Below are 26,903 nucleotides of genomic sequence, written 5' to 3' on the forward strand. Positions count from 1 at the left end.
TACAAACTTTAATTTGAAGCAAAAAATATTTGTAAATCGACAAGTCTGTGTACTTAACGGCTTTAGTGAGGAAAAGAACTACAATCCCATGAAGCATTGCAAACAGCTAAATCAAATTAAAAACGATGTCGAAATATAAAACTACTCATTTACAAATGTTGATTTTATATATATATATATATCAACATACATATTTTACGTTTATTGCAAAATATGCTTATATATTAAAGGGATACTTTACCGTTTTTTCATATTAAACTATGTTATTCCCTTAACTAAGACGAGTTGATACATACCTCTCTCGTCTCAGTGCGTGCACTAAATCCCTCTGTCTTGCGGCGAAACTTTGTTAGCCCAGTTCATTTAATATGGGCCAAGCAGAGAAGCTACCAAACACCTCCACGTTTTCCCTATTTAAATACAGTTACTCGCGAAGTGTAACTCGACCTAGGACGGTGACACAAAACAAAACGTTGCGCTTTTCTAAGCGTGTAAAATGGATAACTATTTTGTATGGCGGAATACCATAGCAAGTGCTTGTAAGCACTTCGACTTGGCGCAGTAATATCTTCACTCGTGAAAAATCCTCTCACTGGCCCCCGCTCCCTCTAGTGAAGATATTACTGCGCCAAGTCGAAGTGCTTACAAGCACTTGCTATGGTATTCCGCCATACAAAATAGTTATCCATTTTACACGCTTAGAAAAGCGCAACGTTTTGTTTTGTGTCACCGTCCTAGGTCGAGTTACACTTCGCGAGTAACTGTATTTAAATAGGGAAAACGTGGAGGTGTTTGGTATCTTCTCTGCTTGGCCCATATTAAATGAACTGGGCTAACAAAGTTTCGCCGCAAGACAGAGGGATTTAGTGCACGCACTGAGACGAGAGAGGTATGTATCAACTCGTCTTAGTTAAGGGAATAAGATAGTTTAATATGAAAAAACGGTAAAGTATCCCTTTAAAATATTGAAATATTTTGAGAGTGTATGGATTATGTACTCGATTATGTAGTTTGCGGTGCTTCATGGGATGGGTGAGGCTAAAGAGATCTTTTGGCTCATTTTGTTTGTTTGAATTCTCTGATTGGTGTAATTTTCTGTACAGCATCATGGGTAATGGAGTTTTTCATCATGAATTCCGATGTTAAGCACAATTATTTTAAAACTAATTTGAAATAATGTCAGCTGACGGCTTTAACAGAAGCAAATACAATCAATTAACAACCTTGTAGCTCACAGTAAGGCTGTCTTTAAAGGTTTATAAGTTATCGTTAAAAATATATTTCCCTATGGAGAAAATTAGAATTTACTTCTGGAACCCGACTGTTGCACTCTATAGGCTGTAAGGGTCTAGCGGTGCGTCCGAAATCACCCTCTGTCTGAGGAGGTACTGCATTTGAATTTGAACTTAATTTGCGATCATTAAAAAAGTATGTTCTATATAATATGAATGTGTGTAGTATGAATGTAATGCGGACGTACTACATCCGCCATGCTGTCATTATCACATGACCTACCAGCGTTAGTTGCGTCACTTCACCTCCATTTATAAATCCTCTCCCGTGGCCTCATGGGATAGTAACGTGCCCATCGAATGCACACTTCAGTAGAAGGTCATCCAGGGACTTTTCACCTACTTTTTTTCCGAATAATATGAATTCTGACAAACTACTCTGTTCGCATACTTTTTTTCGCATGCTGTATAGTAAGGAAGAATTCAATTCTGTATTCAATTTCGGACGCAGGTCTAGCTGGTTAGCATGTTCAAGTTAGGTTGATTCCGTAACTACAACATCTTGCAGTAATAATATTTATTTTTATTTTAGTTTACGTTTTAGTAATTTTATGTGCTTTTGTCAGTTTTAATAGTTTTTGGTTTTGCTTTTTTATGTTTCTATTTAGCTTTATTTTCCAGTTTTAGTCATTTTAGTACTTCATTTTGTTTCAGTTAGGTGCCAAGGCAGCAAGTTTAAGTTTTATTGACAATTTTTTTATATTTTATTTTATTTGAGCTTTATATTCCAATTAATCAAAATTGTTTTTAATAGTTTTAGTTAAAGAGGACATTTTATGCCTTTTAACATTTGTAACTGTCTTTAGTGTGAAATGTTGCTGTTGGAGCATGAAAAAGGTCTGCAAAGTTACAAAGAACCAAGTCACTCCAAAGGGAGTTATTCTCTATTATCATTAAGCACTGTTTCTGAACTCCCTTGATTGTAGTCTTGAGTTTTCTTCTGTGAAAATACCCGTCACAATATTCCTCATTTAAATAATTCCTGCCCAAGGCATACGCAGCAAAAAAACTAAACAACATTTTTTTCCCGAAATACGCTTTAAGCTGTTGACCAATCACAGCACACTGGTCCTGCCGACCAATCAGAGCGCATTGAGCTTTTCGGAATTTGACAAAGGGCATAAAAGGTCCCCTTTAACAATAAAAACACTGGTCGTCATTCGTGACATCATTTCCTGCATTTCACGTGGGTTTAGTGGCTAACTCGAACTGACTCAAAACTGTTTGGGGTCAAAACTGAGCTCCCATGACCAAATATGGTAGAATTTAAACCGAGATTTTCGACAACTGGCCCACCTTTCCCCCCTTTATACCATCTCTGGATGAGTCAAAGGTTCAAACGGGTGCAGATCATCGGGAGGAAGTTCACTGGCCTTATTTTCGCTTTCATTCACGTCACTCTCTTCTCAAATGGCATGACTGTGTGTTTGGAGGGTGTTGGACCCCTCATTGAGAATTTTCTCTATTCTCTTCCCCCCACCACCCCCCCGCCTCCCTGCTTCGTTCATGGATGGCTGTCTGTCTCTTTCGGTGGTGCAACAGTGCCATCTAGCAGGAAAGGAAGTTTCTCGGTCCTCTCCGTTTCATACTTTTCCATCTCTTTTATGGCAGGGGCTGAGGGAAACACAATTCAGTGGGCACGGTGATGGCTTTAAGCTCTCCTCATCAGGAGCCTGGGAATAGAGAGGAGGAGAGAGAGTGTTAGACATTGATGGGGGTGTGGATGAAAGCAGATGGTTGTGGATGCTTTCACAAAGTGCCGCCCGCTTTAGAAACGCAGGCTAGATTGCATTTCTTTTTTGCTCGGCTGCTGTAATCCAGCAGGAGAATTTGATACAGAGATGTTCCCTGAGGAGCCAGTGGGAGCCGTGATGCGAGAGAGGAGCAGAGATAGATGGGAAAGCAAGGGGAGAGTGGTTTTGGAGTACAATGAGAGGTATTTCTCAACTGAGCCCTCTCAGAAGAGAGAGAGAGAGAGAGAGAGAGAGAGAGAGAGAGAGAGAGAGAGAGAGAGAGAGAGAGAGGAATAAGAGAATGAAAGATCCAGAGGTTCACGGCTTTGATGAGTTTGGAGAGAAAATGGTCATTTGTAAATCCACTGAGCTCTTTCACTCTACTTTCGACTGAATAGCTGGAAAAGTTGGGCCATTAAAGCAGCCAAATAATTTCATTCCGCTAATGCAGTTTGGGAGCAGTCTATGAAAAATAGTGCGGTTTAGCTGTCTATATGTATGAGGGTTTACTTTGGGGACCAAAAAAAAGTGCCTAGACGTTTATTCAATCTGACAGAATCACCTTTAGAGACTTTCTCAGATGGAAAACAAAATTGAGAAGCTAATTTTGTGTATGTATAATTTGTGTGTGTGTTAGTGTGTATGTATGTACTGTATGTAAAATGCAAAATTAACCATCAGATTATTTTTATGGCCTGTGATTTTTCTCACTTTACATTTTCACAGGGAGCCACAGGCAGACCTGGAGACAGAGGCACTAAAGGAGAACGGGTACGATTTTCATATTTCGTTTTTATGGATCACATACCTGTACAATATAAAAGTTTATCAGTGTGATCATTTGTGTGCCAGAATTAGGGTGACCAGACGTCCCGAAAAATAATTTTATTTTAGTATAATTTTCGGGACAATTAGGGCCAGATTCGGGATTCGGGACAACAGTTTAGATTTCGAGACTGTCCCGAATCCCGAATCTGGCCCTAATTGTCCCGAAAATTATACTAAAGCAAAATCTTGAGTAGTTATTGTCTGATAAACATTAAAAACTGTCTGCAGAGGTTGAGGCCGGCGACACACTGGCTGCGTGGCGTGTCCGTTTTTATTTCGGCTCCCATGTTAACAGGTTAGAGCTTGCACACTGCCTGCGTGATACGCAAACGCGTGCATGCTAGAAATAGAACCGACGCCTATTTTTCACGCGACACGCAAGCGTGTTGGAAGCGTTTCCAGTAGGAAAAGATGTTTGTATGTCATTTTGACATGAAAACATATTAATAAATGATATTTTGATGTTTGAAAGTTTAAGTTTTTACATAAATGCAGATATAAATGTACAGTAATTTAAAAAAAAGATAGATTTTCAAATATTGCACCTGTCAATACAGAACGAAATATTCTGTAGCCTATTTTGCCTATTATTAGAGCGCAAGTTGCTGCAGCCGCAAGGACAGTGCTGCACGCGTAAAGGAGTGATTGATTGTGATTGATTGTTCGCGGCACTGTGTAAAAAAAAATACTTCTATACAATTATCTCGTTATTTTCGTTTAAGCTTATTAGCGTTAGGCTATACTGAAAGGTCTGATTTATGCACTGTTACTTACAACAGTCTTTTTTTTCTTTTCACAATGACATTTGAGTTCATGATTTTAATGTTGTTGTTTTTTGTGGCAGACTAAAGACTAATGACAGACTGTTGATCTTTGAATAAAAATATGTTTGGTTCAGGTTTGAAATGCATTATCTTTTATTAGGCTACGCAGTCTAATATCATAGAAGACATATCAAAGTAAACTAATTTAAAATGTATACCTCTATTAATGACTAAAAATCTCTAAGCTGCATGTAGATCCCCTTCTTTTCATCATGCATCGAATGTAATACAGCCAAAGTCTATTATCAGTTATGGTGAAGGAAGCTCCCAATAGCCAGCTTGTGTTCTTTGTGTTGTGATGTTATTTATATTCTGGCTGTGGTTTTGCAGGGAGATCAGGGGATTTCAGGAGAGAGAGGAGTCCAGGGAGAAAGAGGGAAGCCTGGAGACAGAGGTCCTCAGGGGCCGCCTGGTGAGAAAGGAGAACCAGGCTCACCTGGATCTTCAACAACATCGGGGACCGTCAATCTGTTGGTATGCACAATATCCCACTGTTACAAGCCATAGAGACAGAATAGTATTTGTGAAATCAAAGTTTTAAAACACTTTCCATTTTGAAAGACTTCACTACACTTATGGAAAGATTTGAGGTTGGCTTTCTTTAGGACTCTGCTAATGCTGAGATATTTACACTACTATTCAAAGGTTTGGGGTCAGTAAGATTTTATTTATTTTTTTGGCGGGGAAATAAACTGGTTCTAAATTTGGTTATGTTAAATATGTATTTTTATCTTATTTTACCCATAATTATGATAGTTGACTTGTAAATCTCGCATCTCACGCACTTTACACCTGTGAACAGCCGCATAAAGACACACCTGCTTTGGATTGGAATCTTAAGATGGTTAAATACCCTTTTAAGTACACTTCGCAGCGCGCTTACGGTTGAATGGAATCATATACCCTTAAATAAGGCACTATTTGAGGGAAAGCCATTTGAAGTGGTGTCTGAAACCATAGTGGACGTACAGAGTGCCCTTCCGGCGCACTCAGTGTCCGAATTCACTCACTCGCTTTCATTCACTCCCTCAAGTGAACTATATTAGTGGAGTAATGTAGGGAATAGTGAATGAGGGAGTATGGGGGAGATTTCGGACACAACCATTCAAAATTGGGAACCTCTGTAATGTATTGTATATTTGCCAGCAAATGTAACATTTTAACTGCATATATAGTATATTTTAATATCATTTCCAAAATGTCAATTTTTCCTCTGGGAAATATTTGTTGATTTTGTTATTATTTACATTGGTATTTTAAAATGAATATTTACTGGCAAGTTATGCTTTCTTAATATTAACAATTTCGTACATAATAAAAAATCATGATGAAAATGTGTGTATCAAATATGATAGAGCAGGTATTTGAAGTATATATTTATTTAATAATCATTGATATTTTTACATTAAAATTAATTATATAAAAAAAAATATATATATATAAAAAAACATATTTTTTGAACATATTTTGTTGAAGGTTTCAATAGCGTTGTTAAAAAAATAATTTAAATTTGCTCCTATTATTTCATATATTCGTGTGTCAGGCTTTTGCAAGGTTAAGGAATTCACATCAGCAGAGATTTACAGCAATAAAGCAACAGCTAATCATTGGTTTGTGATGCGAGTTGACATTGAAGCAATTTGAAGTCACATCAGTGGTACTACATGAAAATACAATTTGACTCAAGACAAGTGCATCCCATTTGAAAACAGATTTTCAGAAGCTGTGGTCAAATAAACTTTAGGGCTCTCAGCAGCACGAACACCCACTACAATCAACTGTGCTGCTACTCCATAACCTCCAGCAATAAACCCTGTCAGTGACTGCACACTCTTCTAGAGGTGGAGCACATCTTTGACCTCAGTAAAGATCCGGTTGCTGGCTTTTCTCCCAATCTGCACCAGCCTCTTGGCCCCCATCCCGAATCCATAACCGCTGGGTCACCCCACGCTGTTCAGAGGGCAACCGTCATTGATTGCTTTGTTGTGCATAACACACGCGTGAACACTCCAGAATAAATAATTAGTAGCTCTGCATAACAATAATTACCCACACATGTTCACGAACCCATTAGCCTCTGAAAAGCGCAGGATGCAGCAAATAGCCGCCCGCTGCGATGCCTATATCCAACGCTCAGACCCAATCAAACAAACTCACGGGAGGGAATCTTTAGGAGTGTATAGTGTGTGTGGCGGGGGTGGAAGGATATAGTAGCATCAGGAGCACTACTCAACTCTATCTCTGTAAACCACACACACACAGAGCAACAAACATTAATGTTCTTTGAAGGAAAGCTGTTGTTATGGCAAGGTTGTGAGGGTTTTAAAGGAAAAGTTATGTTATTATTTATCCAATCCTCATGTGGTTCCAAATCGTGCTTTTTTATATAATGAAAATGAATGAGAACAAGAGCTTAAAAAAAGACACAAAAGCAATAAAAAAAAATAAAAAAGTGTTGAACTTGTACGCTATTATTAAAAAGTTTATGGTCAGTAAGATATATATTTTTAAAGATATTAAAACTTTTATTCAGAGAAAATGTAATGTAATGTTACAAAAGATTTATATTTCAAATAAATGCTGTGCTTTTGAAATTTCAGTAGCACTTTACAATAAGGTCTCATTTTTTAACATTAGTTAATATATTAACTAACATGACCTAACAGTGAGCAATACATTTGTATTAGTCTTTGTTAATGTTAGTTAATAAAAATACAGCTGTTTAATCAAATGTGAAATAAATAGAATTGAATCGAATGTGAATCAAATGTTTCAACATTGATAATCATATGAACATTTCTTGAGCAGCAAATTAGAATTTAGAAACTTATAACAATTAGATATTAGAATTATTTCTGAAGGATCGTGTGACACTGAAGACTGGAGTAATGATGCTGAAAATTCAACTTTGCCATCACAGGAATGAATTACATTTTAGTGAATTAAGATAGAAAATAGTTAATTTACAACATTGCTCTTTTTGCTATAGTTATGATCAAATAAATGCAGGCTTAGTGAGCATAAGAGACTTATTTCAAAAACATAGAAAAATCTTACCAACCCCAAACGTCTGTGAGGAACACAATAAAGTTTGAGTCATGAATTGTTTTGTGATCTGAATAAAGTGAATTACTGAAAAGATTTTTCTTTTCCTTCATGAATCAAACATCACAACTTCCTCTTGAAATCCTTTGAGCGTGCCAAGACGAGCAGTGCGGATATAAAGTTTCCCTTTTTTTCCGTGAATAACACCTTTGATTATGTTTGCAAAAAGAAAATTCACCAGAACCCTCTCAAAGCAATCATTAATACTTTTTTTTCCAAGTTCAAATGCATGAAATCAATGATCTAATCATTTTTTTTATTTTATTTTGTACGTTTAGTGCTTTATTGCTACCAACCTTGTAAAATTGCCCTTCCTTGACACTGTCTGCAAATACTTTCTTGTGGAAGTCAAAACGATGCATGACGCTTATGTTATAATGTATGGGGGAAAAAAAGGGTAAAAAAATCCTAGCTTTTGTGTGTGCCAGGACTTTTTATGATACTGTGGTAGCATCTGTTCTTTCCTATGCTGTGGTATGTTGGGGTAGTGGGATTTCTGAGAGGGATAAAATAAGACTCCTCAAAATGATTAGGAAGGCTAGTTCAGTACTGAGGTGCTCTCTGCCCTCTGTAGATGTAATTGGGAAAGAAAGGATGGTGAGAAAGTTGTCTTCCATCATGAATCCTAAATCTCACCCCCCTCCATGAAACTGGCTCATTTAGCAATAGACTTTAATCCATGTTGCTCAAAAGAGAGATTGTGGGCCCTATTTTAACGATCTAAGTGCATGGTCTAAAGTGCACGGCGCAAGTCCACTTAGTTTGACGATGAGAAAAATGGTCGGCGCACCCGGCACATGGTCTAAAAGGGTTGTCCCTATTCTCTTAAAGTCCCACCTCGATCATATTTTGAGCTATTTTTAAACATTCTCAGTGGTCTTTAAATGATGATTATGCCGTTTTTAGCCAAAATCACAAAACCTGTGCCGTTTTCTGGGACTTCGCTTCAGCAGAGCGGCAGTAGCTCATTAGCAATTCGCCTCTGCGTTGTGGGCGGAGCCGTTGGCTGAAGCGAGATACATAGGCAGCAACAGCCTCTTTCTGTCTTTCTTTCTTTCTGTCAACACAGAAAACATTTCATCACTGGATAGTTTTTTTCGTTTAATTAAAGTGTTGTTTTATGTCAGCTGAATGTCCGGAACGCTTTTCAGAGAAGATAAGGCAACTTATTTAACACAATTCACACCCAGCGGCAATTCAGAAAAAGAAAAAAAATCTCCGAATGCTCCACATGAAACTTTGGTCTTCCGACCTTTTACCGCCGTGTCGATTTATTTTGATTAATATGTGCGAGGGAGAGAGAGCAAGACAGCGCTTAGTTTGGAGACGGCGAGGTCTTGTTTACATTTTCGCCTGGCTCCGAAGACAGAGAGTGCGCGCGCGCGCGTCCGGGTCTCTCTCTCTCTGCTCGTTCTTTCAGTTATAAACATGTCCTGTCACAAGCGCAGCAGTTCATCTACATTACTCACCGATCAAATAAGACTTTGGCGGGACAAAAATTCACTTTGGCGGGCGCTAAAACAAGTTCAAAGCAGGAAAATTCATGCGTGAATTTAACTGAGTAGTACATGACCATGCACTCGCACAAATGCGACCACATAACATTTTTACTCGCACATTCTCAAAAAATGGTCGCAGTCTGGAACCCTGGAACGTAATCCATTCATCTCTCACAGCAACATGTTTTGGTAAAGCATGAAAGCTAATACCAATATCTCTCCTCTTAGCATTGCAACCCGCTACCGCACATAGGTATTGATCCGCCATCGTCTTCTCTACTCCTCAGAACCTGAGCGGGCGGGGCGGAGGGGAGTATGAGCTTGTGGCCCCGCCCAGTGGAGTTACTACGTCACAACTCCAGTCTATTTTAGCCGGCATTTTAGCGTCTGCTACTGATTCAGAAATACTCAGAAATACAACTTTGAGCTTATTTTTCTCAAGATATGTCCTCTAACATAAGAAAAATACCACAAGAACATGTTAACACCTAGAAAAACATGATTTTCATCGGAGTGGGTCTTTAATGAGTAATGGGTGTGTTATGGGCGTAACGTGCAATAAACCAGTCAGAGTTTCTTTTCCCAATCCCTTTAAAAGCCAGTTGCGCTCGCGCCATGGCGGATTAGTATTTACATAGCGGAATTTGCAAGTGGAAAAATTGAACGCTTCAGAGGAAACGGATCTGCTTGTGTGCGAGGTTAAAGCGAGCGAGCAGACCATCTACAGGACAAGCCGGATTCCACCATATCTTTATGTAGCTACACAGTAATAATCTTTTACAATGTAATCCTTTTATTTTTTATATTTGGCATGTTTGTGTGCTCCTGCGCGTCCCTGTGTGTGTAATAAGCGGTGTACGCGTGTTGTGGACCGCCTATAGGCACATATTACTAATGCGCTCTTTAAATAAATTAAATAAAAATACTGTGCCATTGACTTTAGACCAGGTTTCAGTTGTTTAAAGGCGCAGTCTATTTCAGTTGCCTCAAAATAGCAACGCGCCAACAATGCGCCTGAACACACCTTTCAGACCAGCTCGTTTTCAGATGGGCGCAAATGCATTTGCTTTTCAAACAACATGGCGCAGGACGTGAAAATGAAAACTGCGTCGGGCTGAAACTAGCAAAAACACTTGCGTCGCACCTGGCGCCGCATTGCGGGTGAATGATAAGGCCCATTGAAACTGTTTAACCAAAGTTGATCATGGTTTGTTGTGTACTGTGCTGTTGTGTCAAACATGTGTTTGGTTGGTGTAAATGTTTTTGTTTATCTTTATGTATTAAACTTGTAGTATGTGTTGCTGCTGTGACGTGAATCATATCAAATCAAATGTTGAAGCCCTGACACAAGTCATGTTAAAGGGTAAAGGGTTTTTTGACTGATCGCTGAGATTTTCAACCTGAAAGTGCATTAGCGTTCAGGTTGTGCTCGCGCAGCCCGAGGCACTGAGTGTCGCAGGGGCCTCTGAGCGTTTGACTGAACGGCCTTGAACTGGGAAAGGTATGTTTTTGATTAGATAGAAGAGGGTTTTTTTCCTACGAGATTTTCTTCAAAATTCAGGCCTTCTCCCGTGTAGAGCAGTGATCATGAATGGCGGGATGCTTTGAGGAGAGATGGTGATTACGCCATTATGTGTCATCCATCCCTTCGCCTCTGAGAACATTTCTCAGCATGAATAAAACATGAATCACTGCCATTTTGAAGGTGCACTTTTTAATCTGCAAATCATGTTGTGCTGATGTTTGTTTTCCCTCTGTGTCTTCTTTTTTCCTTTCATTTCTGTTTTCAGGGAGATAGAGCTGCCTTGGAGGAAATTAAAACATTCATCCGAAATGAAGTATTGCGTGTATTTGAAGGTACATCATCTGCCACCACTGAGGTGTTTTCACCAGTAGATGAGGGTTAAGGTTCTTTTCAAGTATGTTTGTGACAAAACTTTGTTACGACATTTAAAAGGCACTTGTCAACATTAACAGTACTGCAAATGAGCTTTTTACCAGATGGGCTTCAAAAACGAGAACAGTTAAGATAAAGTGGAGTGACTTTTAATGCATTACCAGCTTGTGTTTTAATGTCAGCTACTACAGAACTTCGACCTTAGACTTAAAGGGATAGTTCACTTTGAAATAAATGTTTGGTATGTTTTAGCTTACCTAAAGGGCATCCAAGATGTAGGTGTCTTTTTTTCCGCAGTAGTTTCAATTGTTTGTTTTAATTTGGACTCTGTGCATGCTCTTTGAGACAGTGACCATCGACCTGCATTATATGACTGACTGACAAGAACGGTTTGACCTAAAAATATCAAAATTGAAACTACTGCGGAAAAAAAGACACCTACATCTTGGATGCCCTTGAGGTAAGCCAAAACATACCAAAAATTAATTTCAAAGTGAACTATCCCTTTAAACTAATGTTTCTTGAGCAGCAAATCAGCATATTAGAATGATTTCTGAGTGATCATGTGACAACGAAGACTGAAGTAATGATGCTGAAAATTCAGCTTTGCCATCACAGGAATAAATTGCATTTTAAAATATATTCAAATAGAAAATGGTTGTTTATAATAGTAATAATATTTCACAATATCACTGTTTTTACTGTATTTTTTATCAAATAAATGCAGACTCAGTGAGCATAAAAGACATTAAGAGTACTGCAAATTAATAGCAAATGTATTATTTTGCAAGTATGTAATTTTTTATTGTTTATTCAATTTATTTAATAATTTATTTTATATATTTTTTTATATTTATTTAATTATTTATTTATTTTGATTTGATTTGAGTGACAATTTGACATTTTGTTAGCTGACAACTCTGTTCCATGACTTTAAGATATATAATATAATATAATATAATATAATATAATATAATATAATATAATATGGAATCTTAATTCTGCTTTTTTCAGAGAAGTTTTCAGACAGTTACTCTTCGCTGCAGAAGACACCAGCAGCTATATTAGCCGCACAGGCTCGACAAGGCCCTCCGGGGCCACCGGGTAATGATGGCTCCCCAGGACCCCCCGGAGAGCCAGGACCTCCAGGCTCCCAAGGTAGGAGCCAAAACCCAAAAGACTAAACATATTATGGACCTCTTTACGCTGCTCCTACGATGATCTTGGCTCACACAAAAACACAGATGCGCAAGACCATGATTTATTTATATGACTCATCCGTTTCCCCAGTATTAAGCTACGTTTTTTTGCTTGCTTCTCAAGGATTCCAGGTTTTTCCTCTCTCTATCTCTCTCTTGGTGTAAAAGTGTGTGTTTATGTGTATGTATTGTATTTGGATTTACTGTGTCGGCTGCTCCTCAGATGATTGATTGAGTTACGATGAACTGAGCGGGTCGAGGTCATGTTGCTGTTTTGGCCAAGTCAAGCTTTGATCCTCAAGTTTTGATCAAAAAAGCTGAGGAGTAAAAAAAAAAGGAGTCAGCGTCTATTATTTGAGCCAACACTATCTAGCTCAGAAGACTAGAAAATGAGCAAGACGGTAATGTCCTTCCTACACGCCATGCAAAAAAAAAAAAGGCCTTTGATTGGAATATTATGCATGAGGGCTTCACAAGAATCTTTCCGGCTACGTCAGAGAAGAAAGAAGGCAGATAGCTGCATGACAAAGTGGCTTATGGTGCCGAGAGCCCTGCGGGACATATGAAGACGGATGAAGAACCGGCCCAGAATAGGTGAATGTAATATCGCCCTGGACAGACTTGTGAGAGCAAGAAAGATAAAGAGAAGTGAGCGGATGGGAAAAAAAGCCACGCAATATCTCACTTTGTTGGATTAAACTCCGCAAAAAAACTAAGGGGAGTGAGGAAAATAAGCAATTCTGAACATTCATCAAACACTGGCAACTAATGTCCTTCTCCTCTAGGGTTTCTCATTAATAATGACTTGCAGTTTGGTTCTGTCCCGATCCTGTCTGAGTTCCTATGGACCCTTAACCATTAGGACATGATGCTTTTTAAGATATTAAACTATATGGTGTACATTTGAACTTCTAATAATTGATGTCCATGCAAAGAAAATGCATACTTTGGGCTGTGCTGAGTGCGTATACACATCTGTGAAGATTGTATTATTTATATATAGATTGTGTTGATGCATTTACATGAGCGGAGGAAGCTCTGAAATGCTAATTTCTATCACTTTAATATGTATTTGTGTTGTGAGCACATTTTTACTGTGGATTGTGCTTTTGGAGAATGTTGGAGAGAAATGTTTCTCTGCAGGCACAAGGAAAACAGGGATTTTAACCCTGGTAAATCTTTTTTTTGTTTTGTTTAGTTTTTTTGTCAGATGTTGACGTCCACCTCAGTGTGGCTTGACAATGTTTGCGGGTAATATTTCCTCATTATTCCTCGTCATCCTCCGCTGGAGTCTGTCCTCCTTTCGAATCCTCAATTTGGCCACTTTTTTTTTCATGTGATATGCTAAAATATATCACTATGAAGACAAATATCTCTGCGATCTTGGATGCTTTACACGTCCGAGTCACATTAATTCCACTCAGGGTCAGTTTTCTCGCTAGATAAACTAAATGAGAATCTGCAACATTAATACGTCTTTGTAGGTGTTGTTCAAGAACGCCTCCAAATGCTGGTGTTGAATTGAAATGCTTATGCTTTTTTATGTCATTTTTGTGCCTTTTTTGGATGCCGTTTAACTTTTACTTATTTATATTTATTTCAAATATATTCTTAAAATGCATATTGTTTCTTAAAATGCACATGAACCACATATATATGGTTCATGCGATTTGAGAGTCGTATAACATCATAACCTCTAAAACTACTTATGCAACTGTTTTACAAAGCTCAAGTGTAATCAGCCATGCTTTTGTATAACAGATTTTTTTGGGATAACAATTTTTAATCCCTTTGTAACATTTATTTTTTATTTATTTTTTCATTTAAAGGTGATGAAAACCTCTAACTTGTTTTCATTAAAATGTATCTAATTGATATTTTACGCTGTATTTTCCTGCATGCCAAGAACATACCCGATTATACTTAATGCTGAGTGAGCAGTTACTATGTGAATAATGTACCAGGATTTTTGATAATCTCAATGCAACATATATTTTTTTTAACTGACTGGTGGTTTATATGAGCAAATTTCATGGAAATACAATGCCATTTAATGTTGAATTAAATGTAAAGACATTTCTGTAATGTTTTCGTTCTCATTTGTATTTCTCCACAAGTTTTAGACTTTTTCTTTCTGAGTATGAAAAATGATTTTAAATGTAAGATCTTAGCAGGGCAAGTATTGTATTGCAGCTCCCCCTGCCTTATATTTGTGCAGTATGAACTCCCTCCTCGAGCAGGAGTTTGTATTGCAGTTGTTGTGAGGAAGCCATGATGTGATGCCACAGGTAGAGTCATGTCCTTCATTGGAATGCCATTGCATTGGATGAATGCATCTGAAGGTGTCGACACACTTTAGTTAGTTAGCTAGTTAGTGTGTTTGCTTGTGTAAATTAGTACCGGTCACACTGACGATTACTGCATTATTTAGCATCTCTTGGGTATTTTCTTTATTAACACCTACTGTGTTTCTCTTTCTGGCTTGGCTGCCTTAAAGGAAACGCATTACTATTGCATGTGTGTTTTGACTGGAGGCAGTTTTCTGCATGCTATTAGAAGAGGATCTTATGAATGGTTTCTTACTGAGTGTGTGAAAACAAAACTAAAAGATCAGCATCAGCTAATGCGTTTTTGTTTGTTCGTTTCGCCTGCCCGCTGTGTGTGACATGCCGTCCAGCACTGTCAGCGTTTGTGGTGCTCTTTAAATACTTTGAAAGCGTGTTGCTGATAGATGGATTTGTCATTACTCTTGAAGGGCTTAGAAAACTCTATGAGACTAGTTGTGTAATACAACAAATTTGGACAGGGTTTTATGTACCGTGTCCGGCTGTTTCCAACTAACTTTTCTTTTTTAAGGATGCACTTCTATGGAAATGTAAAGTCTGAGATTATCTGAATCTAGAACAGAATTGTTTGGATGTTATGTCTCAGCTAAACTAAGATCCGTCAATGCTTTTTCAAAGATGGTAAAGATGGAATACAGTGAAAAGGATTATAATAAAATCATCACATGACCATTACTCCCCACTGTTTAGATATATAAAGACTAAATATATGTATTCTACATCTGACATTTGGGTTTTTGTGTGTTTTACCCCTGCAGGGTATCGAGGGCAGAAAGGAGAACGAGGTCAAATGGGTTTGGGAATTCCAGGAGCTCCAGGCCCAACTGGCCCACCAGGTAGAAAAGTTACTTTTTTTTATTTATAAAATCAATTTGACTTTTTACATTAAATTCCTTTTTTTTATAGAAATAACAAATATTGTTCAGCAAGAACACATTAAGTTGATCAAAAATTATAGTCAAAATATATAATATTATAAAAATAATGATTTCTATTTCAACACTGTAAAAAATGTCTAACCTCCCCAACTCAAAATTTTCTAGTGACTGGTCACATCAAAATTTTTCAATTGGCCCAAGTGAAATTCTGTACATTTAATTTTATAATTTACAGAATTTCACTTGGGCCAATTGAAATATTTAGATGTGACCAGTCACAAGAAAATTGTGAGTTGGGGAGGTTAGACATTTTTTTACAGTGAAGTAATTGATGTTCTTTTCAGCTTTCTATTCATCAAAAAATCCAGAAAAAACATTTATCACAATTTCCACAAAAATATTAATGACCTGTAATAAGAAATGTTTCTTGAGCAGTAAATCAGAATATTAGAATGATTAGTGAAGGGTCATGTGACACTGAAGACTGGAGTAATGATGCTGAAAATTCAGCTTTGCATCACAGGAATAAATTACATTTTAAAATATATTTAAATAGAAAACAGCTATTTAAAATAGGAATAATATTTCACAATATTACTGTTTTTACTGTATTTTTAAACAAATAAATGCAGTCTTGATGAGCAAAGGAGACTCCTTTCAAAAACATAAAAACAATCTTACTGACCCCACACTTTTGAACTTGAGTATAAGTCCTTTGTATTTCAGCTCTAGACATTTCAGAATGTTTTTTCCAATAGGCTTCCATAAGAGCATTAGCTTAAACACGCTTTAATCTTTGTTTTTACAAAATGAGGGATACATTGAATTATTTTCTTTGGTAATTGACCGCATGCCTCAGATACTGCTAATGGACCTTGCAATGTATTTAACCCAGAATATTCCTTTAATGCATGAGCCGTGACGCTACGTAATGAGTAGAGATAATAAAAAAAAACAAATGATCTTGTTTTTGGTTATCACTTTTAAGAGTGAGAGGTACATTATCTCTTACGTAACAGCATGTGTTTTTTGAGTTGTGAGGATGGACAAGCTTGATCAAACTCTGTCATGTAGAACAATAGAAACGTTGCTTTGTGTTTTTGCTGGGGTCCAGAAAGGCCCTCGTTGCTTGAAAATACATTTCCCTGATGGCTGCACTTTACACTTTTAACACTCTTGACATCTGCAACACCCAGATAGCAGCAATTGTTTAAATTGGTGCTTTAATGTTTAACTTTTTAAAAGCTCGGGCAGATAATGGCTCTAAGCTAAACTAATGACTATGGCATTCTTTAATGAACGGCTCTTTTATCGAGGTACAAAGAGCTCACTGATTGTTCTTCAAGTGAAAAAATACAAAGGAGACTTCTAACTGTGGCTTCTTTATAATTACACGGCACACCGTTATCATTGTGTGCTGTGATTTCCCTCTTCCCCCCTTCCTCCACAGTTAAAGGGTAACAAGCCCATGAAAATAACTTTTATTGTGTTTATATTGTGAAATATTCTGTTGTGACCACTCTATGGTAAATCAACAACACTCCAGCAACATAGCGATGGATTTCACACAGGCATTTTCTAGTTTCTAGCAAACTACCTGTTGTTGATTTGTCTACAGGTTCACCAGGAATGGGATTCCAGGGGCCTTCAGGTCCCCCGGGGCCCCAAGGTTCACAGGGAAGATGTAACCCCAGTGACTGCTTCCATCCTCACGCCAGACGGGATGGGTAGAATCCGACGCATCCTCATCAAACCTGATAAGATCCTGGAAACCAATGAACCAGCTCATCTACATAAGCTTCAAATCCTATTAAAAACAAATGTAGGATCCCTGCTGGAGGAGAAGACTCGAGCAAACTTCACCCCCATAGAGCAGCCATTGACTGGTGATGTCATTTCATTTCATCCTTTATCTCCGTTTCATTTCCTATATTTGTGACCAATGCATTTACTCATTTCCCATGTTTTGTCGGTATGGTGTGAGAATTCAAGTCCCGTCGTTACACTAATCGCAATGGACAGGTTTATCTGAGGCGGTGAATGCAGGTGAAATGAGAATTTTACGTGCATTTGCTTATTTTCTTCAGGCTGATCATGTGAAAGTCTAGTTTTAATTAAATTGTGATGGCGCTATGCAATCTAATATAGAACATATGATAACAAACATTAAGTTAATGTAAATAACAGGCGTTTTAACTGTCTTTCAAACATTTAATTTAGTTTTTTTAAAGAAGTGTACTTTCCAGCCCTGCTTGTGAAGGGAGTTATTGTCATGTTTATCACCTCAGATGCACTGATGTTACATACAATAATTAAACAGTAAATAAATCATAAAATAACTTAATATATAAATAAGTATTTTTTATATATCCGTTTATTATTTTGTAGTATTTATTTATCATTTTATTTAATAATCATAAATAAATGTTTTTAAAAAATGATTTAAATCGGAAAATGAACACAGACAGAGTATCTCATATCATTTCTTGTTCATTTTATCTTTTTTTTTCCTTTTAATTCCATGTTTAAATTAGATTTTGAATCCCAGACCTTCAATGTGGCATTAGGCTTTTATGATATTTTTTTTCTTTCATTTTTGACCAAACACATCAAAGATAAGAGATTAGAGAAATAATACTAGTGATCTCTCTGTGTTGGCCAGTGCTGGTGAGGTGAAAACTGCTCATAACATTGATACGCTTTAATTGTTTACAGGGAAATAAGCGCTGTTCCTTTTTGTTTTTTGACCGTTTTAAACACCCTTATACCGGTGTTGTATGTATATTTTGTTCTGTACTCGGTTTGTTATTTTCCAAAGAAAAGATGTGGAGTGCTTTTAAATATATTTATCTTTACATTTGAATTTATTTATCTCTCATTTCTTTTGCTTTGTATGGAAAGCGTCCTTCCATGTTACTTGAATATTTTTATAAGACATTTGTCAATTTCATGTTCACAGTTTAACATATGGCAAACCTTTTAACATCAAACTTTGTACATTTTTCTTTTCATGGGCAGCAATGTGTCTTAACCGTGTTTCTGTGTAATTTAGTTGTATAATTTTGCAAGGATTGTAGTCCAGGGTGAATTATTTATTTATTTGATAGATATCATTAATATGGTGATCCAGAATTAGTAAGGTAAGATAACTGAAGGCGCATTCGAGTCGAGTCATTGAACAGAGCATGTGAGCGACGCTCAATTTTCCGCTCAATCGTTCCCGGCCCAAGCAAACGCCCGACATGGGAATGAATCCTGCACCGACAAGCGCGCATAATTTTGTTTTTGAACGTTTTTATGGTAGCTCTGTATATTTCTATGACATTGCTGTGGAAAAGTAATTAGCTAGTGAAGTGGATTTACTTATTGTAGAGTAAATGACTGTCATCATGAGCATTGTAATGTTTGAATCAAATGTCATAACAAATGTCATTAGACCGGGAAGATTTTTCAATCGAGCAGTTCTTTCATAAATCTGTAAGATCTTACCTTCATGCTGTGGAAATACAAACCGGAAGAAGTCCGAACACGACGAGAGCAACGCTGAAAAGGGGCGGAGCTACATAAGGTTTATACTACAGGGCTGTTGAATGCTTGAATCTGATTGGTTGACGAACGTGGGTGTGCAATTATTTTCAGGGAAACGCACTGCTAAAGTAGTTCCAGGCGGGTTTTGACCGCATTACAGTTCCATATCACTCCGCCAAATGCTTTCAGTTATTTCAAAGGTACTTTCAAAGGTTATTTCAAAGGTACTTACAGACTACAACAGCAAAAGAACCAAAACCCACAGTGACACTGACCGAGCAAATAAATATAGTAAACAATAGGTTAAAAACGACAAATTATTGACATGTTTTTTACCACAAAATTACGTTTTATTATGTACAGAAAGAAAATATAATGCGAGCACCGTAAACGTTTTTGCCACAAACACAACTCCAGCATTCGTGAGACAGCTTTTCACCTCGACCAGAAATATTGTCACTTTAAAGGGATAGTTCACTTTGAAATTAATTTTTGGTATGTTTTAGCTTACCTCAAGGGCATCCAAGATGTAGGTGTCTTTTTTTCCGCAGTAGTTTCAATTTTTATATTTTTAGGTCAAACCGTTCTTGTCTGTCAGTCATAATGCAGGTCTATGGTCACGGTCTCAAAACACAAGCACAGAGTCCAAATTAAAACAATTCCCCGTCGTCCAAATTAAACAATTCCCCATCGTAAGTACACATTGATGGCCTAAGACACGAAACGAGCGGTTTGTGTGAGAAAACGAACAGTATTTATATCGTTTTTACCTCTTATACGCAGCCATGTCGAAGTGCTCTGATCTGACGTGTGCGCAGACTGGTGCATAGATATATACACTAGATGTCGCCTTAAAGACATTCGTTCAATGAACTGCCGTAGACAAGGCGACATCTAGTGTGTATATATCTATGCACCAGTCTGCGCACACGTCAGATCAGAGCACTTCGACATGGCTGCGTATAAGTGGTAAAAACGATATAAATACTGTTCGTTTTCTCACACAAACCGCTCGTTTCGTGTCTTAGGCCATCAATGTGTACTTACGATGGGGAATTGTTTAATTTGGACGAAAGGGAATTGTTTTAATTTGGACTCTGTGCATGTGTTTTGAGACCGTGACCATAGACCTGCATTATATTTACATTTACATTTATTCATTTAGCTGACGCTTTTATACAAAGCGACTTACAATTGCTATATATGTCAGAGGTCGCACGCCTCTGGAGCAACTAGGGGTTAAGTGTCTTGCTCAGGGACACATTGGTGTCTCACAGTGGATTCGAACCCGGGTCTCTCACACCAAAGGCATGTGTCTTATCCATTGCGCTACCACCACCCCTGACATTATATGACTGACAGACAAGAACGGTTTGACCTAAAAATAAAAAAATTGAAACTACTGCGGAAAAAAAGACACCTACATCTTGGATGTCCTTGAGGTAAGCTAAAACATACCAAAAATTAATTTCAAAGTGAACTATCCCTTTAATATCGGGAGATCTCGTCACACCCCTAATATTTACATATTCATCTAAACACCGCTCACGTTTGTGTGGAAGCTCGTTTCTGCCACGGAATAAAAAATAAAAAAAGGTCATTGTGAGTTGTTGTTTTTTTTCTCACAATTTTTTATTGACTTTATGACACACAAGTGAGAGTTTAAATCTCACAATTCTGTGAAAAGAAGTCAGAATTGGGAGAAAAAATTTTGCAAAAGAGAATTGCAAAGTATAAACTCGCAATAGCAAGAAAAAGTCAATTACGAGTTTATATTTTGCAATTCTGATTTTGTAACTCACAATTGCGGGGGTTTTCTCACAATTGCGAGTTTACAACACAATAGAGAGTTTAAATCTCATATTTCTAAGAAAATAATTCAGAATTGCAAGATATAAACTCGCAATTGCAAGAAAGTCAATTGGAGTTTATATCTTGCAATTCTGACGTTATAACTCGCAACTGCAAATTTATATCTCGCAATTCTGAGAAAGAAGTCAGAATTGCGAGATGTAAACTCGCCATTGCCAGAAAAAAGTCAGCATAACCTTTTATATTTTATATTCAGTGGCGGAAACAAGCTTCCATACAAGCGTGAGCAGTGTGTAGATGAATATAAATATTAGGGTGAGATCTCACGATATTAACGTTATTTCTCCTTGAGGTACAAAAAAAAAAAATTTTATTCCGTGGCGGCAAAAGGGATGTTCGCTAACAGCTGCGAAGGTATTTGTTTTGTTTTTTACCCCTAAACAATAAACGAAAAAGAACTTCGCTGTTAGTATATCACAAAATGAATCTTTGCTAACTCAGTTTCTCCACTCTCCCTTTCAATTTCTTCTCATTTTTTCTTAACTACTCTGCGTTAATTTATGTATAAGCTTCATTAAAACAATATTTGAACTCATTAACCTTAGACCTATTTCACGTATCCTCAAACCAGCATGTCAGTAAGGGATTTCTGGGTTGAGCGAGCGGCCCTGAGCGGAATCTTATTACATAGCGCTCCGCTCACATGCTCTGTCACTGAATCTTTTGACTTCACACATCTGCTTCTGTTCAGAAGATGAAAGTATACTGGAGTCATGTGGGTGGATGACAGTTTTGTGACGTTCTGCTTTTGCTGTGTTTGTGCTGCTTTTTTCCCGTTCCATCTTACTCTTCCTAGTCCTCCATCACATCTTTCTTTCTTTGCACCTAAGATTACGTTTGACAAAGCAAACCCTTATTTAGGTTTTTGCGGTTTTACTGTTTTAATTTTATGCTTTTTTATATATAAATGTAATGTACCAGATTACCTCTGCTGAGAGTTCAAATATTTATGGATCAGGTCATAAGGCTCTTTTTGTTAGAGATCAGTGAACTGCTTGTCTGAAATCCTTCCAAGTAAGCATCTCAGAATTCATATTTACCTTTAATAGTAGTAGTTTTGTCAATTTTATTTATCATAAAAAAAATATTTGCATTGTTTTTCAGTCAACCCACAGATGTTTAGTTTACAGAAATGGGCTGTAAAGAAATTGATGACATGTAGCATGAATACAATATTTTTCCTCAAGGGCTAAAACTGTGGACTTACTTGAAGGACAGTCTTAAGACAAAACACCACATCTACCTGATATGCACTGCATCACCAACTCAATATCTGGAAGATATAACATGGTTCTGTTCTCAATAGAATGAATGCTCATTGTGGTCAGATTTTTTGTTGATGCATTTGGTTTGCATATTTATATAATTGTACATTGTTTTAATAAATGTACTTAATTTAACATTCATTGTGAAACAGTAGTGTCTTGCGTATCTCTTAATATGCAACGGTTTTTTTCTGAAAATTTTCAATGTCAAATTTTATTAAACACTATATACTGTAGGAGGGATAAAAAGTTCAGTTCATTTCAAATGGTAGGCAGAAGATAACTTGCCTTTGCAGACTGTTATATATTAAACTAGTAATGTACTAACACGTTTGGTTCATTATAAGTTCAGTTAGAAAAGTATTGTACATTTTTTTTGTGGTGTCGTGTATAATATTTGTTAATAATAATTTAACTTTATTGGTTGTGTCTCATACTTGTGTGACTTAATGTCATATTGCAATACCTTTAATATTTTCTGTGGGTAATGTGCTATACAAGGATTTGCTATATTGTTTGCAGTTTTATCCTTTGCTTGGTGTTTTCAGGATGCTCAGACTTTCAGCATTCCACTCACATTGTTGTCGTTTGGAATGTTGAGTGCATGAGATATGCGTATGTACAGTGGAATTAAAAACTAATTTGGAGACTTGAGTTCACAATTCTGCCATCATTTACTCACCCTCAAGTTGTTTCAAACCTGTATGAATTTCTTTCTTCTGCTGAACACAAAGAAAGATATTTTGAAGAATGTCGGTAACCAGACACTAACAGTTGATGGACCCCATTGACTTTCTTTCCTACTAAAGTCAATGGGATCCATCAACTGTTTGGTTACCTACATTCTTCAAAATATCTTTCTTTGTGTTCAGCAGAAGAAAGAAATTCATACAGGTTTGAAACAACTTGAGGGTGAGTAAATGATGGCAGAATTTACATTTTTAAGTGAACTATTCCTTTACATTTTTGTAAAAAGTTTTTGGTTTTTAATGCGCCGACGGTCTGTCTTTAAGTGTCCAAATGTTTTTTGATGCCACTTTATATATTAAGGAAATTTCTCATTTTAATTAACATCTAAATCATTTATTTAATAAACATGCATTCACTTAATGCATAACCATTATCAAGTCTGTATCTCATGGTTAAAGTTTTAATTGAAGTGAACAACATTTTTGCAATCCTTTGTTCGATTCTGTTACTGAATAATTGCTGAGTTCAGTTTGCCAGCATTTCCAAATTAGCATCTACACTAAAAGAGCAATTTGAATGTGTTTGTGCCAACATTTGCACTGGCATGTAATGAGTTATTTAAGTGAGAAACGAGTGTGGTAAAAGCTGTGACGAGTGCAGTCGGGGCTGTTCAACTAAGAAGCATCGGGTGGGGAAGAAGCATGAGAATGTTTGAGACCTACATTTATTTTGAATTCATATAAAAACATTCAAATTTATTCAAATGTGTCTCCCTTGGATCTCTGTACAAACTTCAGCGTCATCAAACACCTATGTAAAATAAATAGAAATACCATGAAATGACATATCTGCATTTCTCGTGTGTTTGTCAAATGCATCACATTCCCGCCTACAATCCTGGAACAATTAATCACACTGATGGGTTTTTTTTTAGCAGGGGGAGTGAATTTCGTACTAAACCACAATCATTTACATAGATGTACAGAATACATTGAATACATCTTCTCTCTTTTTGTTTCTGACAGCAGGTCTCCGGCAGCCGTTTCTGTTATGAACTTCGAGCACCATCAATATTTCTGCCAGGTTTATCTTTGCCACAAAGAAATGAAAAAGGCCTCAGGTCTGAAGGCCACATTGACATTAGCTGGGAAAAAAAAATGTCTAAAGTCTACTGTAAATGGCTTTCAGGAGAACATTAGATGACCAATAAGTTCTGTGAAAGTTCATTTGCACCAGGTGAACAAATAAAAGTGTCTCTGGACACGGGAAGTTGGTAAAGTGTTTTAGTCATCGCAGCTGTAGCGCGGTAGTAAACTATCTGCGAGGGGCGATAATGTTTTGTGCTCTTCGCAGAGCTGTAAAGGAGTCTCTCCGAATGTCCTGAAGGTTTTTTTTAGTTTCTGTCCGGTCCCTTCATGCTAGAGTCTTTGAGAGACTGGTGCGCGGCGCCTGCGCTAAGATTACAGGCCGAAGGATCGCAGTAACCAGGTGGTCCGGCTGAACCGGGAGGTCCAGGAACGCCCGACTGACCGGGGGAACCAGGTAGACCCCTTTCTCCATCACGCCCGTCCTGACCGTATCCCGGTTTTCCAGGTTCACCTGCAACACAGAAACAGGTCAGTCATCTTCATTTACCACTACATTTCCCAATACAACTCTTAATTTAGATTCAAAAAGCCAAAGCGTGGTAAAGTTAATCTCATTTGCATTTCCGCATATTCAGAATACACCAACCTGAGTGAGAATTAAAGACATCAAATAGACAATATTTTGGTGTTTTTACATTACATATTAACCACCCTTGTTTGTTTTTTTCAATGTCTGTCCATCTGCAATATTCTTCACCTGCTCGCGCTATATAGATGAACATTTAATGGTGAGTAAATGGTAGAATTTGTATGTTTTGGGTGATCTACTTCTTTAGCATCATTTTAAAATATCTTAAAGTAGGCTACTGAATGAAATGCATGAAAATGAAAAACTTGACATCAGCACATGGCACCGCAGCCGATCTGTCCGTTTCAATTAGACTACTAGGTAATGACTGCATAAGAAATCCCATTTAAACAGACAGCTTCATTGGACTGACAGTAAGTGTCAGTGACACACATACAGCAACAACAGAAGGCTTCATATACCTCCATTCATCGGACGTCTGACAGCTTCATTTAACACAAATTTAACTTTGCTTTCCAAAGTCTATTACCAGGATGGAGCTAAATATATCTCCAGGTTCATTTTAGAAATGAATTGAGTTGTTTCAGATTGAATTGGTTTGCAGGCGGTATTCATTAAAACCTCTCACATTTATGCATTAATACCATGATTTTCTTTGACAAGAGGAAGTAGGATATGAGTCGCAGTCGGAACTGACCTGGTAATCCAGGAGGTCCCGGCATGCCTTTGGGTCCCCGAACTGTAGGTCCCCTGTCCCCTCTGTCTCCCATCTCACCTGTAACACGCACACAAACACTATTCAATACTACTATAACAATAATACTCTCATGACCATGGCTTTACATACAATACTCTAGTTTAGATATAAAATATTCACTTGAAGTAGCTCTGAGATTTTAAGAATTTCAATAATTTAATGTCACAATGTCGCATTTTCATGGTTCTCTGATGTTGGTTATGTTCACATCACATACAAGTAAACAGATCAAATATTTATATAGATATACTGCACATAGAGGGATGGAGTTGTTGAGAAACAGCATTTACTCTGAATCGAGACGTTCTGATGCAAAAAAAAACCCCAGTGAGCTGCATTTGTGTAACAGTGCCGCAATTCACTTTTTAAAAACAAGTAGCGCAACAGACTATATATGTATTTAATCAAATCACATTTTTTTGCCATTTTAGTTTTAATTATTAGCTTTTCATCAAGTCGGGAAGCCCTTCTATAGTTCATGCCATTATATGTTGTTCCAGGACCAACAAGCAATCTAAACTCACAGTCCCATTATAACTCACCTTTCGGCCCCTTGACACCCAGAAGTCCTGGAGGCCCTTTGAGTCCCGGGAGTCCTCTTACACCAGCATGCCCTGGGAAGCCGCTGTCACCTGGGGGTCCGGGAGGGCCGGGGGGACCAGGTTTGCCTGGCAGTCCGACCGCACCAGACTCTGGTCTCCTCAGACTGGCAGCTAACTGGGCCAGCTGCCCTGAAATGGCAAAGACCAAATGCACTAATGAGTGTGAATGGTCCCCTGCTATTTGCACAGCTTATTTTTATTTCATTTCTCCATTGATTTTGCAGTTGCACTCGCTAATTAGAGTCATCTAACAATGCACACTAACTGCTTTGTGATTTGTCTACTGTGCTTCAGAACTAATGTTAGGGCGCCTCCTTGAGGTTGAGCCATTTTCCTGCTCTTTGTCTTCACATCATTCCTTCATTTACACTACACTTAAAAGTGCAGTAAGCAATTTCAGAGAAACACTGTTGATATTTGAAATCAACCCAAACAAACCCAAAATGAGCAAACATGCAATGCAAGAGTGGATGTCTCTTTATCATAGCTCAAGCCAAGCAAATAATGCTTTGTGAAAAATAAAGCAAAGATTATGAACAAATGACAAGGAAGATTAACAAATGAACATACTGTACAGTATAAGCAAGAGTTTGTGGTTAGTAGCCAGCAGCACACAATCTCCAGACAAACTACTGGCACTCAAAACATTACAACAACAGTATATCTTGGTCCTGTGAAACAGCAAAACCAGTGTTACTTATGTATGGAGGAGAAGCAACGCAACTTTGGCCTCCGGTTTCAGGCCTTCCTGCACACTCTTTCTTCAAATCCTCCCTCTCTCCTCCCCCATCATCAGTGTATATGCACAATTTGGAAAAAAACTTGACATTACAACTTTAAAGGTGCAGTAAGAGATTTCTGAGAAACACTGTTGAAATTGTATCAGACCTAGCAACACAACACACTTGTAGC

At 37.5% G+C, this 26,903-nt stretch overlaps 2 protein-coding genes across 6 annotated transcripts in view; one reads left to right on the top strand and one right to left on the bottom strand.

The window, feature by feature from the left end:
- The window catches only part of LOC309486937 (uncharacterized protein), a 182,420-nt gene extending 160,014 nt beyond the window's left edge, over positions 1-22,406 (top strand). For 2 of the 3 annotated variants that reach the window (XM_082154416.1, XM_082154417.1), the window contains 6 exons: positions 3,752-3,796; positions 5,008-5,151; positions 11,072-11,138; positions 12,193-12,336; positions 15,481-15,558; positions 17,219-22,406. In XM_082154416.1, the coding sequence (XP_082010542.1) occupies positions 3,752-3,796; positions 5,008-5,151; positions 11,072-11,138; positions 12,193-12,336; positions 15,481-15,558; positions 17,219-17,331 (591 nt within the window). In that variant the 3' untranslated portion in view covers positions 17,332-22,406. The remainder of the gene's footprint in view (positions 1-3,751; positions 3,797-5,007; positions 5,152-11,071; positions 11,139-12,192; positions 12,337-15,480; positions 15,559-17,218) is intronic. The other variant, XR_014201711.1, reaches the window with a different exon arrangement.
- Positions 22,407-24,117: 1,711 nt separating this feature from the next.
- col9a1b (collagen, type IX, alpha 1b) overlaps positions 24,118-26,903 on the bottom strand; it is a 122,980-nt gene continuing 120,194 nt past the window's right edge. For all 3 annotated transcript variants that reach the window (XM_082154424.1, XM_082154425.1, XM_082154426.1), the window contains 3 exons: positions 25,932-26,120; positions 25,330-25,407; positions 24,118-24,554 (listed from right to left, as the gene is read on the bottom strand). In XM_082154424.1, the coding sequence (XP_082010550.1) occupies positions 24,349-24,554; positions 25,330-25,407; positions 25,932-26,120 (473 nt within the window). In that variant the 3' untranslated portion in view covers positions 24,118-24,348. The remainder of the gene's footprint in view (positions 24,555-25,329; positions 25,408-25,931; positions 26,121-26,903) is intronic.

The sequence above is a fragment of the Leuciscus leuciscus genome (assembly GCF_965113295.1).
Source record: "Leuciscus leuciscus genome assembly, chromosome: 22".
NCBI classification, from domain to species: domain Eukaryota; kingdom Metazoa; phylum Chordata; class Actinopteri; order Cypriniformes; family Leuciscidae; genus Leuciscus; species Leuciscus leuciscus.